The sequence below is a fragment of the Talpa occidentalis genome, unplaced genomic scaffold, assembly GCF_014898055.3.
Source record: "Talpa occidentalis isolate TD23 unplaced genomic scaffold, MPIMG_talOcc4v2.1 talOcc4.15, whole genome shotgun sequence".
NCBI classification, from domain to species: Eukaryota; Metazoa; Chordata; class Mammalia; order Eulipotyphla; family Talpidae; genus Talpa; species Talpa occidentalis.
Window position 1 is genome coordinate 59,844,085 of NW_023601543.1, and position 15,570 is coordinate 59,859,654.

Below are 15,570 nucleotides of genomic sequence, written 5' to 3' on the forward strand. Positions count from 1 at the left end.
GGCGTAAAAAGGTTCCTGGGGCAGGTAGAGGTTCTTTGTCTGAGAAGAGACTCTTAGGGGGAGGGGGAAGGTTCATTGTCTGAATCTTCCAGGCAGGTATCCACATTCTTGCCCCCCAGGTGGGCTTCCTGGTTGGCTTTTGCATTCCGGCCTCCAGCATGGACCTTCCACAGACCTCTCCTGTCTTGCCCACTGCGGCCCCTCAGCAGTGTATTTCAATCAGTCTGCCTGTTCTGTTCCCTGCTCTGTCACTGGTGAATCGTCTCACCCTCCCGCGCATCTGGCCTGTACCCCAGTTCTTGTATAAATAAATAAATCTTTAAAAAAAAAAAAAAGAAAACTAATACAATATACAACCACAGGTATGAATCTAACAAATACAGTACTGAGAGAAGGTAGTTTTTAAAATATGCTGCATGATTACATTTTCTAAAAGTTCAAAGCAAGCAACGTGGTAACAATATTACACTATTGCTTCTAATGAATAATAAGTAAGATAAGATTGGAAAAGACCCTTTCAGATACTAACTATACTTTCATAAAAATTATAAATTCTCGCCATAAGATAAAAGGCAGCTAGCTAAAGGCACTGAAGAGTGAACAGACACAGCAGATTTTGGTGGGAATATATGGTAGTCTGAATAATGGCCACAAAAAAAACCCCATATATCCTAATTGAAGGAACTGAGAGTATTTACTTTACACTGCAAAGGCTACTCTAAGTATTGATTAAATTAAGTACCACAGAATGGACAGGGTTGTCCTGGATTATCTAGGTGTGGCTCAAAGTACTCACTTGGGTCCTTAACAAAAGGAAAGCCAGAGACAAAAGCTAACAATGTGGGGACAAAAACCAGAGAACAAAAGGTTATGTGATATGGAGACTTGAGCCAAAGATATGCAGGCAGCCTTGAGAAGTTGAAAAAGGAAAGGAAAAAGATTCTCCCCTTCAGCTTCCAGAAGAAACCAGCCCTAGTAACAACTTCATTTTAAAACATACAATTTATTTTGGACTTAGAATTCAAAAACTGTAAGATAATTAAATTTGTGTTGCTTTAGCCACTAAATGCGGTAATGTTAAAATAGCAATAGGACACTAATATGGAAGGCCATGGTCAAAGGAGCTTGTATTTTCACAACTATTAATTTGGTATACATGGTGATGGGTCTCTGAAGAAAAAGTACAATCTTTCTGATTTAGGAAAACAGAATAATCACAACCCACTGAGTTAAGGGAAATCCCCAAAAGAGAGCCAGAGAGGTGAATCCTAATTCTACCTATACGTGTATCTGGCTGATTATGCAAATTATACACTGAAAACAGCTAAATGAAACAAGCTGTCTGACCTACATGGAATTGAATGCCCAAAAAGAGAGGTAAGAGAATGAATAAAAAACTATTTGAAGACATGACAAAAATTTCCCAAGTACAGATTGAAGATGCTCAAATGTGTGTAAGTATAAAAAAAGACCATGCAATAGTACATCATAATCAAACAACTGGAAGCCAAAGATAAAAAACAAATCTTAAAAACACAATAAATTACAGAAGTATAGTTATTCAATTAAGAGCTATTTCTTGTCAGAAAATACCTAGGCAGGAAAAGAGCTGAATGTCACTTTAAAAAAAAAAAAGGCACCCCAACCAGTAATTTTCTATCCAGCAAAAATGCCTTTAAAAACAGTCAATTTTTTTTTTCATATTTACAGACAAAAGAAATTCATCTCCATCAGAACTTTAATATAAGAAACAATGAACAAAGTTATTTGGCCTCTAAGAAAATCACAGTACATATCTGATTCTCAGAAAGGAATGAAGAGCATCAGAAAGTAAACATCAGTAAAAACAAACAATTATTAATACATTGTAATACAGTTCTGTTCAAAGCAAAACAAAACAAAACACACCCATCACCCAGTAGAGTTTATAATGTAGATGTAACAGGTAAAACAACTACCACATAAAGGGTATGGGTGGACCTTCTGGACCTATAAAATTCCAAACTTTCTGTATTATACATGAATTGGTACAATATTAACTGTGACTTGACTAGGAAAAATTAAAGATGCATACTGCAAACCCCTAGATCTACCACTGAACAAATAATAAAAAAGGGACAAATCGGGTAAGGAAAAACATTATAAGACCAAGAAACTGGGGGCAAATCAAAGAAGAAAAAAACCTTATCAATAACTACACATTAACTGTTGATGGCTAAACAATGCAAGCAAAATGCAGGGATTTTCAGATTGGACAAAAATGTAAGATCCACTTATATCTACGAAAAAATTATAAAGATACTAATATATTGAAAAGAACTTATGATATAAATAACAAGCCTAGGAAGGAAAAATGGCTACATTTAATATCAGATAAAACACAATGAAACAGCAGCACTCCGTCTGCTCACCTGTGACTATGCAGGTGCTTCTTTTCGCTGCCAACTCTCTCCTCTGCAGGGCAGCAGTCTTCCTGCCTGCCCATGACCTGTACCATGCCGGGACTTCACTGACCTCCCTCAGCAGAGGCAGCTCTCCTCAAGGCCGCCCACCTGCAACCATGCAGGCCTCTCTTAGCAAACCTGTCCCTCTCGCTTCCTGCCCGCTTTTGTCTGTGCAAGTGTCTTTTGCTATTTTGTCCCTCTCCTAATAAACCTGTTCTTTAAATATAACTAGTTTAAAAAAAAAAAAGAAAAGAAAAAGAATTATGAGCAAAAAAAAAAATTTCATAATGTTAAAATAAGAATCATAAATATGTATCTAATAGAGCTTCAAAATGTATTAAAGGAATAATGGATTAATATTTCACAAGAATGAAAGTATAGTGGTTAAATATAAATAGAATTAGAAATAATTAACTATGAGACATCTAAAGTAAGCCAAATATTTTGAAATTATACAAAATACATTTAACCCATGGCTCAGAAGAATAAGAGACAATAAAAAGATAACATTTTAAATGAATACTAAAAAATACAAAATATAAAAATTTGTGGGATACATTTCTAAAGCAATACTGAGAAGATCAACAAGAGAAAAAAATAAAGCAACAGTAAGATAAAATATATAGTTGTATATACTTGTATTAGAAAAAAATAGAAAAATCAGTACGTTTCCTAAGTTTCCACCTTAGGAAATTAGAAGAAAATAAAACATAGAGTATGTAAAAGCAAATAATAAAGTCATCTAGGAAATCACTGAAATAGAGGATCAATGAAACATAAATCAGAAAACCAATGGGGGGGGGGGAACCACAATGGAACAAAAATCTGATTCTTTGCAAAGATCAATAAAGCTGTTAAGTCTCTAGTCAGACTGAAAGAACAGAAAAGATAAGACCAAGTTAGCAATATCAGGAATAAAAGAAGATATACTTCACTATAAGACTTTAAAAAGAAAGTGTTTATTATAGAAAAAATAGAAAAATTATATGAAATAGACAAACTCCCTAAAAGACAAAAATTCCTAAAGCTGACCAGAGAAGTAACAAAAACTCTGAATAGATCTATACATATATATTCAAGGAATTAATTTTTGTAGTTAGAAAACTCTTCACAAATAAAACTGACTTCACTAGATACTTCTATTTAACATATAAGGAATTACTAACCCTACACACATTTTTAGAAAATAGAAGAGGACCTCTCTGGTGGCAGAGGGGTTAAAGTTTCAGCACTATCAAGCTATCACCAGCCACTTCGGCATGAGTTAGATCCCTGGGCAGGGAGCTAACCCACATGCCTCAGCAGACCTCTCCTATCTGGCCTGCTGCTCCCCTCAGCAGTGTATTTCAGTAGATCTGCCTATTCTGCTCCCCACTGTCTCCGGTGAATCCTCTCAACTCCCCACAGTTCTGGACTACACCCCAGTTCTTCTATGCATAAATCAATCTTAAAAAAATAGAAGAGGTCGTAGTTCCCAACTTATTTTATGAAATCAGAATTAGAATTACCCTGATGTAAAAAGAAATTTCATAGAATCTCAACAGGTAATAATAATTTGAAAAATTCCATAATTATTCATTAAAAAAAATAAAGAACTTGAAGTAAAGTTGAAACACAAGGGAACTTATTTCATCTATATTTACAAAAATCCTAGAGCTAACATTCAATGTTGAAAACCAAATGTTTTTCTCCCAAAGATGAGGAACAACACAGGATGTTCCCTTCTATGCCAAAACTATACTAGTAAGGTCCTTGATAATTCAACAAGGCTAAAAAGGGGTTCAAGGGCCTCCCCGGTGGCACAGCGGTTGAGCGCTGGGTTGCGAAACTGCCCGCAGCCTCTGCAGCGCTGGTTCGATCCCCGGCTGCTCCCCGGCCACTGGAGGAGGGTCCCCACATGGCATGCAGACCTCTCCTGCCGCCCGCTGCTCCCCTCAGCAGTGTCCTTCGGTCCTTCTGTCTGCTCTGCTCCCCGCTCTGGCTCTGGTGAATTCTCTCACCCTCCGGCGCTTCTGACTGTACCCAGTGCTTGTATAAATAAATAAATAAATAAATAAATAAATAAATAAATAAATAAATAAATAAATAAATAAATAAATAAATAAATAAATAAATAAATCTTTAAAAAAAAATAAAAAGGGGTTCAAGAATATGCAAAGATTTAATAAAAAAAAAAGGTAGAATTATCTGTCTGCAGAGAGTATGATGATGTGCACAGAAAATTCAAAGACATATGGAGTAAAGCTACTAGAACAAGATAGAAATATGCTAGGTAAGTGTATAACATATTGTGCTTCTATATAATAGCAACAATTGTAAGTAAAATTTTACAATAACCGTCACAATAACATCAAAAAAAACAAGAGAAAAAGAACACCAAAAATATGTGATGAAAGCTATAAACCACTGCTGAGGGAAATTAAAAAAGAACTAAACAGTGAGCTATACCATATTCACTGACAAGCAAATGGATTATTATTGATAGGAATTCTCCTCAAATTGCATACAACACAAATCCCAATCAAAATTGACAAAATATTTCTAAACTTTAAATGGAAAGGCAAAGGACCTATAAAAACCAAAACAATTTTGGAAAGCAAGAACAAAAAAGAGAGAGAGAGAGAGAGAGAGAGAGAGAGAGAGAGAGAGAGAGAGAAGAACCAACACAGCATCCTTTCAAAACTAAAGTAACAAAACAGTGTGATACTGATCTAAAAAGACATAGATCACTGGAAGAAACAGACACAAAATTAAATCATCAAGTGACCTTTTTTTGGCCAAAAAAAGGAAATGACAATTCAATTTTGAAAGTTTTGGATAGCTTTTATTGGGTAACTATGGGAGAGGGAAGAGGACACACACTGATATGCTATCTCACATCATAAACAACTTGAAATGTATCATAAACCAAAATAGAAGAAATCTTATTACAGAACTCCTAGGGGAAAAGCTAAATAAAGCTTTATGATCTTGGGGTAAAGCACAGAGTTCTTAACACAAAAAGTACAAACTACAAAAGAAAAAAATAGATTAAATGGATTTCATCAAAACTAAAAACATAAGCTCTTCAAAAGGTACAATCAAGAAAAAAGAAAGGCAAACCACGGACTGTGAGCAAATTTTTAAAAAACATGTATCTGGTGAAGGGCTTTTATCCAGAATACGAAAAGAGCCCATACAATTCAATTAAAAAGACAAGCATATACACACAAACTCAAAGCTGAAAATGAGCAAACGGTGTGAACAGGCAATTAACAAAAGAAGGCATAGGAACTGCCAATACAAGAGGCTCAAAATCACTACCATTGGGGAAATAATACAGAAAAAGCACTACTTACCTAATAGAATGGTTAAAGTGATTGATATTTGAGCAAGCTTTGACATAGAGTGACTGAGAATCTCATACATTTCTAGTTGGTGTGTGAAATGGTTCAACCACTTTGGAAAACAGTTTGGCACTTAAACCTACAAACAGCCATGTGACCCAGTATTACCAAATTCTTGTATATATACCAAGAGAAATGAAAACCTATGTACACAGAAAAACAACTAATGTCCACAGCACTTTATTCATATTTACCAAAAGCTGGACACAACCCAAATGTCTATCAACTGATAAATGGAAAATTTAATTGTAGTGTAGTCTATAAAATACTACTAAACAGTTAAAAGGAACACAATACTGATACACACAACATAGATGAATCTAAAAACAGCATGCTAAACTCAAGATATCAAAAGCAAAAGAATTCAGTTGTATGACATTCTAGAAAGGCAAAATTAGATAGAAAGCAGACAACCTGTTACCTGGGACCAGGTGTAAAGAGTGGCAATCAACTGCAAAGGAGTCAAAAAGATACTTTGAAGCATGGAAACATTCTATATCTTAACTGTGGTAATGGTTGCATAATTCCATATATATTGCCAAACACAGGAAATGTGTACACTTAAAATAATCTTAATTATACCTCAAAAAAGTTGGAGGAAAAAAAATCACCACACATTTCTGTGAAGCTAAATAACTTAAAGACAGTTTATTTGGAAAAACAAGCCCCCCAAAAAAAGACATCCAGGAGTCCTAAATGCAAGAATAATGGGGAAAGGGCCCTTAGCACAATCACATATTAAAGCATATTATAAAACATCTGTAAGTAAAGTAATACATAGTGTGGTGCTACTTTGTGAACAAACTATCAAAATAGAACATAAAATCCAGAAATAAACAAAACTGCATTTGAAAATTTAGCATACAATTGAGGCAACATTTCAAATTAATGGAGGAAGATATGAACTTTTTGACAATATGTTGTGTTGGAACAATTAGTAATAGAAAAAAGAATAAGTTTAAATGTTTCTCTCACTATATCAAGGGTAAATCCCAAATAGATAAAAGATTTAAATTAAAAAATAAACCATTAAGAATACTAAAAGAAAAGGAGGGTAAATTTCTCTAACACCTGGCAGTGAGGAAAAAATTGTCCAATAATTAAAACTCAAATGCAATACAGGATACGACTGATAAATTTGACTACATAGAAATAAAAAAAACACAAAGTAAAACAAATGGCAAACTGCAAATTTTATCACAGATAGAGGCTAAATAAATACATCTCATACATAAAATATGGCTACATAAATCAGAGAAAGAAAACAATGTTCCAACAGAAAAATGGGTAAGAGACATGAATAAATATTTCAAAGAGCAAGTCTTTAAAAACTTAAATTTCAAAAAAACTTATCCTCACTAACAAGAAAACGAAAAAACTACAATAAGATACCATTTCTCACCTATCAAACTGGAAAAAAGCCTTCTAAAATAAACTTTCTTGGTCAAGACCAAGGGGAAACAAGCACCCCCAAAAGAATGGTATTTAACACCTACCCTTTTATCCAGCAACCCCACTTATAGATATCTATGCAAATCTACACCAATAGGTATCCATACCAAAGAATCACTAACAAAAAAAATGCAAGACACGTTAACTGTTTAATACTATCTGTAAAGGCAAACACTGAAGCAACATATTGAATAAACTATGGGATAAATCATTCACTACCCTACTGGATTTCTCAACCACAACATCAAAAACAATAAAAGAAAAAGTTTAGAAAATAAACATCAAAATTTTAAATGTCTACATTTCATACTACCTAATGAAATAAAAATACATGCTACATCTTTGAGAAAAGATGTGCAAATTATAAATTCAATAAGATATACTAAAGAAATCTTACTACTCACTAAATTTTTTTCCAAACACTAAACAAGATTTACACAGACATTTCACCAAAGTATATACACAAATAACTAATGTGTTCACAAAAAGATGCTTAATATATACCATTTCTCACCTATCATTAGGAAAATGCAAATAAAAACCATGATAAAATGCTAGTTAATTCACACTGACCTGGATGGTTATACTCAATTATTAGACAGGAGAGCCTTAAATGTTCTTCTACTGAACTGTGGCTGATGATGGAAAAATTTATTGAGTGACAGGAAAACAGAGAAGGTGGATACCTGAAACTAAAAATGCTTTACCCAGCTAATTGCAGAGTATTTTTTTGCTTTTAAATAAACTGAGGATCGAACCTTTGGGGAAAATGCACCTTCTTGGAATCTGTTACCATAAAGAATTAGGCACCAGAGCTTCCCTTGTGGCCGAGGGGTTAAGTCTCACCTCTTCAGCCTGAGTTCAATCCCTGGCCAGGGAACTAACCCACATGGTGCAGCAGACCTCTCCTGTCTTGCCCACTGCTCCCCTTAGCAGTGTATTTCAGCAGTTCTGCCTGTTCTGCTCCCCAATCTCTCTGGTGAATCCTCTCTCCCTCCACACCAATGGCCTATACCACAATTCTTCTATCCAATAAATATTAAAAAAAAAAAAAAGGGGGGGGGGGGGATTAGGTACCAAAGAAAACAATGCCACTAAAAACCAGGTCACCTGGAGACATTTCCAGGCTACCTTTAAAACATAAGATTAGGTGTTAAATAATGGTTTTATGGTCATGACAATAAACACATGGTAACATAAACCTCAACTATCAATAAGTAATATTTATTCTCAAATATGGCCCTCTATCTGTCCCTTTTACAGACTACTTATGATATACTAGGTATTAAGAACTCCAATGCAAGCCAAGTAGAATTTCATCAAGCATGTTCTATTTCCTTCATTGCCTAAAACAGTTCACGTCACTAGTACATAATCTGTCACAAAAGAATCATCACATAATTATATAAGTCAATTACTACTTAAAGGACTAAGCAATCCATCAAAATTTAATAATTTAATAACTTATCTATCCATTAAATAATTGCTATAAGCCTACTGTGTATGAACCAATCAGAAGAAAATAGCATCCATTACCTACTGGTAACAATTACCATCTGGCTGTCAAAGGCAGCTTACTGATTTATGAACCAATCACTTATAGTTTTATGCTAAAAGCAAAGAGTATAATCGAATTATCTCTTAAACTTTGTAATCAGCTTTGGGGGAGCATTGTGAATCTTAAAGGAAAAAATTGTCTCTCATTACCCTACAATTAGTCACTAGTACTGTTTTCCGGGTCAAGTAATAAATGATGCAATTTATTCGTAATTATTTTCAAAACCAAATGTGTCATATGGACTGCACAAGAACATCTTTTTTTTTTTTTTTTAAGCTCAACATATTAGATATCAGGAAAATGCAAATAAAAACCCTAAGACACTACCTCCACTTCCACTAGGATAGTACACTAAACAACTGGACAATTACAAGTCTTGACAAGGATATGGATAAACCGGCAAACCTTACACACTGCTGTGGAGAATGTAAAATGGGATGGCCATTCGGGAACTTTTGGAAGTTTGCAAAACGTTAAGTGTAGATTTACTCTAAAACTGGCAATGCCATTTCTGGTTATCCAAAAGAACTAAAAGTATGTTTCCACAGAAAAACTTGTATACAAATGTTCAGACGCATTATTCACAACAGTCATAAAGTGTAAACAACTAAAATGTCCACCAATTGATGTTAGATAAAAAGTGGTCTAGCTGTATAATAGAGTATTAGTTAATAAATAGGAATAAAGAATTAGTATTGATATAAGCTACAAATGGATCTACCTTGAAACTGTATGGTAAACGAAAGCCAGTTACAAAAGACCACCTATTATATAATTCCATTTTTTATGAAGTATCCAGAAAATACAAAAACACTGAGACAGACAATAGATTAGCAGTTGCCAGAGGCTGGGCATGAAGTTTCATTATAGTGAGATGGACATGTCCCAAAATGAGACTGAAGTTATGGTTGTGCAACTCTGGAAATTTATTAAGCCAATTAGCTGCATAGTTAAAATGGTTGAATTTTACAATATGTAAGTTACAATTCAATAACTTTTAAGAAAAAATAAATCCCAGACTACATATTTTTAATATATTTAAAAATTTACCAAAATAAAACAACCCAAATGCCCAAAAATAGATGACTGGATCAAGAAGATGTGGTACATATATACCATGGAATATTACTCAGCATTCAAAAAAGATAAACACATGCAATTTGCTGCAACATGGATGGCGCTGGAAGGGATCATGCTCAGCGAAATAAGCCAAAAAGAAAAAGAAAAATACCGGATGGTCTCACTCATAGCAGGAATCTAGAAAACTTAAATAATGGACCAGGAAAATGAAAAACTATAAGAAAGTGAAAATCAAAATCAACAAAAAACTATGAACCAGAGACACTTTAGGGGGCGGGGGGCGGGAGGGGAGGGATTGGGGTCAGAATGGGGGGCGGCAATTGTATGGGGAATATAACAATAAAATTTATTAAAAAAAAAAAAAATAAATAAATAAATAAAAATTTACCAAAATATATTTTTAAAACTTCTACAATCAAAAAGAAAAAATAAACCTAGAAAAGTAAAATCAACCTAAAAATCTACTTCAGGGCAATTAAGATAAAAAAATCCCACTGGTCAATAAGCATACTTAAAAGGAAACATAATGTGAGGGTCTTCCTGGTGGCACAGGGGATAAAGTCTCAGTGCTATCAAGCTATTTCCAGCCACTGTGTCCTGGGTTTGATCCCCAGCCTAGGAGCTGACCCACATGGCGCAGCAGACCTCTCCTGTCTGGCCCGCTGCTCCCCTCAGCAGTGTATTTCAGTCAGTCTGCCTGCTCTGCTCCCCACTGTCTCTGGTGAATCCTCTCCCCCACACACACACATCTCTGGCCAAACCCCAGTTCTTGTATGCATAGATAAATAAAATCTTTTTTTAAAAAAAAGTAAATATAATGTCAAAGATTAACCTGCCCAAGTAACTTTTATGTACTGCTGAAACTAAGAAAGCAGGTCACTGCCAACAATATGCACATTTTAATAGGTCTTTTTAAACTGTTTAGGTTTAGCAAGAGACTGCATCAGGAAAGATTTCCATTATAACTTCCCCACTAAGCCTTCCCTTTTCAGCCTGATAATACATATCTTTTAGTCTTCTTTTACTTCTCTGTACCAACTTAAGAAAATCAAGATATTTTGTTGCTATTTGGTTTTGCTTACTTTTAAATTCTCACACTTAGAATCATCTCTGGTCAAAAATTGTATAAGAATAATCTAATTATTTTAATAAAATATAAGGTGGTTCACACACACACACACACAAAAAAAATCTGTTTTCCTTTCCCAACCCTTCTCCCCTAGATATTAAGTATTATCCTCCCTCTTTTAAAAAAAAAAAAAGATAAACAGCAGTAATCCCAGGAATCTGCCCAAATCAACAAATAGGAAATAGGCATGCAAAAGCACACTAACCTTCCAGTAGTCAGATTGTAAACTGTAGTACCTCTGGTATGCAGATAATGCTGAAAGAGGGAAAATAAGTATGAGTCACCATATGTCCCATTTTAAAATCAATAATTCAAGTTTTAACAAACATAACAAGCTTCTCATCATATCCATCTCCCAGTACACAGTGATATTAAAAACCAAACAACATGGGGCCTTCTTACTCATTGCCAGCCATGATAACAAATGTCAAACATATAAGAGGTTCAAAGGTATAAAACCAAGGGCACATCTCAGATCTGCCATTCAACAAAATCTAAGCTACCTAATCTTCCTAAGAGACCACAACTTACAAAAGGATGAAGATTTTCCAAGACTACTGCAGAACATGATGATTTGTTCTCACAAGGAATCTTACTTCCAGGAATGACTAAGAGTGATAACTTCCTCACAATCAACAAAAACCCACCCCACAATTATGTAATACCAACTTAAGGCATTCCCATTCCCCTAAATCCAACTCAAGGTATGAAAGTCTCTGGTAAAAATGAAAGTAGCTCCTGTTAATCTAAAAATAAAAAATCAGTGAAAATAAAATAATATAAAAGTTACGCAGGGAGACTAGAACTGATTGAAAAGCCCTTAAAAAAACACTGATGAGGGCCTCCCTGGTGGCGCACGGGTTAAAGACACAGCTCAATCAAGCTATCAGCAGCCACTGCAGCATGAGTTCCATCCCAGGCCAGGCACAGCAGACCTCTCCTGTCTTGGCACAGCAGACCTCTCCTGTCTTGCCCTCTGCTCCCTTCAGCAGTGTATTTCAGTAGATCTGCCTGTTCTGTTCCCCACTCTGTCTCTGGCGAATCCTCTCACCCCCTATACCTCTAGCCTATACATCCCAGTTCTTGTATGCATACATAAATTTAAAAAAACAAACAAACAGTGATGAGGCTAATGTCATATCAGACCAATAAGAATCTCTTGGGGTAGGGATTAAAGGACTTGTATGTTTAAAAGATCCTCAGCTGATCCTGCAACTACACCTAGGGCTGGTGAGCACCACTCTTCAAACAGACAGTAAACACAGAAGTAGAAGTAGGACAAAGGAGGAACAGTTTGGTCACATTTTAATATTAAACATATTAGAATACAAGAGAAGCAAACTGCAAGTATTACCTGAAATGTTATCATAAAATTAAACAGGTAAAGATAGTTAAAAGAAAAATTCTAAGTAATGAAGGGAACTTATTTTATCAGATGCTGAAATTACCATAAAGCTGTAAGAACTGGAACAGAAAAAGAAACTTAAGGCCCGCAATGACACCCTCATGTATGTAAGAATTAGCACAAGGTATAAGTGGGATTTCCAATGGGGGAAATTAATAGTGAGCAGTACTTAATCACTTATATATAAGCAAAAAAGTGAATTTTCTAACTCACATCATGTAGCAAATAATTCAAGGAGCAGATGCATGAGTTAAATGTAAAAACAATTCCATAAAACCACCAGATGAAAAACACATCGGAATGGTATTTTCTTAAATGATCAATAGGAGCACTTTTAAATTTCTGATTTAAGATGCACAGGCTAAGGAAGACAAGGGTAAAAACCATTTGAGGAGCAGATCCTTCAACTCCTAATCACTGATGCTTTTAAGGCATTCCAACCAAACAGATAACAGATTCTCCAACAAAAGCTCATACATATTATATTCAGAGTCCCATCAACAAGCTTACAGCTTCCAGTCAGCTGTAAGTTATTCCAATCTTAAATATAATCAGACAGCTAAGAATTACTAGACATCTAAAGAAAGTTTTATGTCTTCTAAGGTGGAGGGGAGAAACTATGCAGAGGAAGGACTATGTCATCTGAGATACAGGAAGGTACTGACTGCCTTTGTGGAAAGCAGGGGAACAGGGCTGAGTAGATTAACAAGCTGCTCTAGGAAAGTGAAATTCAGAGAAAGTAAAATTCAGTATAAGAGGAATTAATAATTCAGTAGGTTTAGTATTAAAAAGTTGAAGAAGTCTTGCCTCCAAGAAAGCAAAATAATAGGAGAAAATCAGCCTGTATCCTGGAGGCCTAATGTATCACTAACAGGACTTAAAAAGAGAGAAGAAAAGAAAGGTGAAACATTAAATAATTCTAGGTGAAAAATCCCAGTGACTAAGAACTGCTAGTTTGATTCAATGTGCAACAGATGTGCACATTCTAGAAATAAGGCAATGTAGGGTAAAGAAAATGTCAGGCTTTTCTGCCCTTCCGCCATCAGGATAGATGATGGATCCTTGTCCTGAATGCATGCCTGATGGCGGGCACCTGGAATAGGGTGTGGGCATAGGTAGATGGGATTCAGCTGAGCTAAGACTGTGCTTTTAAGGGCGGCGTCACGGGGGGACGCGAGCAGCCCCAGCCAGCAGCAGCAGAACCTGAAGGAGAAGCCGAAGCAGAAGCAGAGAACGCCAGAGAGCCCAGATAGAGTGAAGACTTGCTGGGGGCTGGGAGGCCTGCCAGCCTGCCAGCCCCCCAGCCTGCCACATGCCTGGTGAACCCCAAATAAAAAACCTGCAAAACTACTGAGGACTCTGACTCCTCCTTTACCCGGTCTGCATGGGATCAGAAAACCTGCACTGTGCCCGTTCCTGCCCTTACAGGCAATGAAGCAATGTTTTCAAAGTTCTGAAGAAAAATTACTTCCAACACAGAATTTATATATTCAGTTAAACTACCAGTTAGGAGGGTAGAATAAATGTATTTTCAGATATACAAAGTCTCCAGGTGCCCTTGCTCAAGAAGAACCAAGAAAGAAGATACGGTTTATTGAAAGCAGGAGATCCAAGAGAATGGGAATCCCAGCCTGAGACTATTATCAAAATCCTACTGCCCATGGAACTCTACTTAACCTGAGAACCAATTATCCAGATAAACCTGGTTCAGATTCTTATCTGGACTGGGTTGTGGGTTTTTTGTTTTTTTTTTGTTTGTTTGTTTGTTTTTCGTTTTTGGCGGCGTGCTAAAATTTCTACTCTCCATTTATATTCTACAAACTGGAAGACATAAGGCTTTTTTTTTAATCCCACAGAAGTGTTCTGCTTTTCAAGTATTCCTGAATAACAGCTATTTCTGATCATATTCCTGAAGGATTTTCTAGCACCTGGTCCATATCAGTCTTGTCAAAAGCCCTAACTGCAATTAAGTATCATGTTTGCCAGGATTCACAAATGACCTAACCCAATGCCATCTGCAAAGGGCATTCTTGTAAGTTGAAGACAGAAGTCAAACTATAGCCCAGAGTCTCTAATTTAACTTCTTCAGAGAGCTTCTTCTACACTAGTGATATACACTTTCCTTACATACCTATATTTGTGTTTGCTACTGAGTTTTTCAAAGATTTAGCTAGAGACAATATAGTGATTATGTTAATAGTAAAAAATAAAGAAACCATCTACACAAACAACAGGGAATTGTTCTATCTGTATGGTAGAATACTATGCAGGGAACTGAAATGTTTTTAAAGTGTATCAGTGAGATAGAAAGATTAACATAATACACTGGATTAAAGACAGCTGTACAAAAATAACTCTTAGACCTTGAAAAAAATATGGCAGTTGTGTGCACCTGTGCATGTGTGTGTAAGGAATGGGTCTAGAGGAGTGAATATGATCACGGTGGATGGCACTATAAGTATGGTGGTGGTTTCAGTGTGATTGCATATACCTATTGAGGTACGAAACTGTACTCCCAAAACTTACATAGTATTGTAAACCAGTGGTAAATCAATAAACCTTTCACTAAAAAAAATAAATGGCAAAGCTTGCTTAAAATACTGAATATTTATTGTAATAGAAAAGTCTCTAAATATTCATATCAAAAATGTTAAAAGTAAAGATCCGCCTCTAGGTAAAATAGCAATGCATTCGCATACTATTTCTTAAGTTGGTTAGCATCACCAGAAATAGCCAAATACCATGAAATACCAATATGAACATACATATGGTACCTATTCTTAGGTTTACATTGGTTTACAATACTACGTAAGTTTTGGGAGTACAGTTTACCTTTTATGGTTACACATACTCTAAGTTTTTCCTTTAAACAGTAAATATATTATTGTGTAAAAGTTAAAATAAGCGTTACTTCTTGTGTTAAAATTAGGGAATGGGGGCCTGCCTCCCTGGTGGTGCAACAGTTGAGCGCTGGGCTGCGAAGCTGCCCACAGCCTCTGTGGCGCCGGTTCGATCCCCGGCCGCCGGCAAGGGTCCCACATGGCACTCAGACCTCTCCTGCCGCACCCGCTCAGGAGTGTATTTCGTCAGTCTGTCTGTTCTGCTCCCTGCTCTGG

The 15,570-nt window shown here is 35.8% G+C and overlaps 1 protein-coding gene across 1 annotated transcript in view; it reads right to left on the reverse strand.

Moving 5' to 3' along the window:
- KDM6A (lysine demethylase 6A) overlaps positions 1–15,570 on the reverse strand; it is a 183,099-nt gene that overhangs the window by 109,229 nt on the left and 58,300 nt on the right. The window contains 1 exon segment of the mRNA XM_037512496.2: positions 11,255–11,304. Coding sequence (XP_037368393.1) covers positions 11,255–11,304 — 50 coding nt within the window.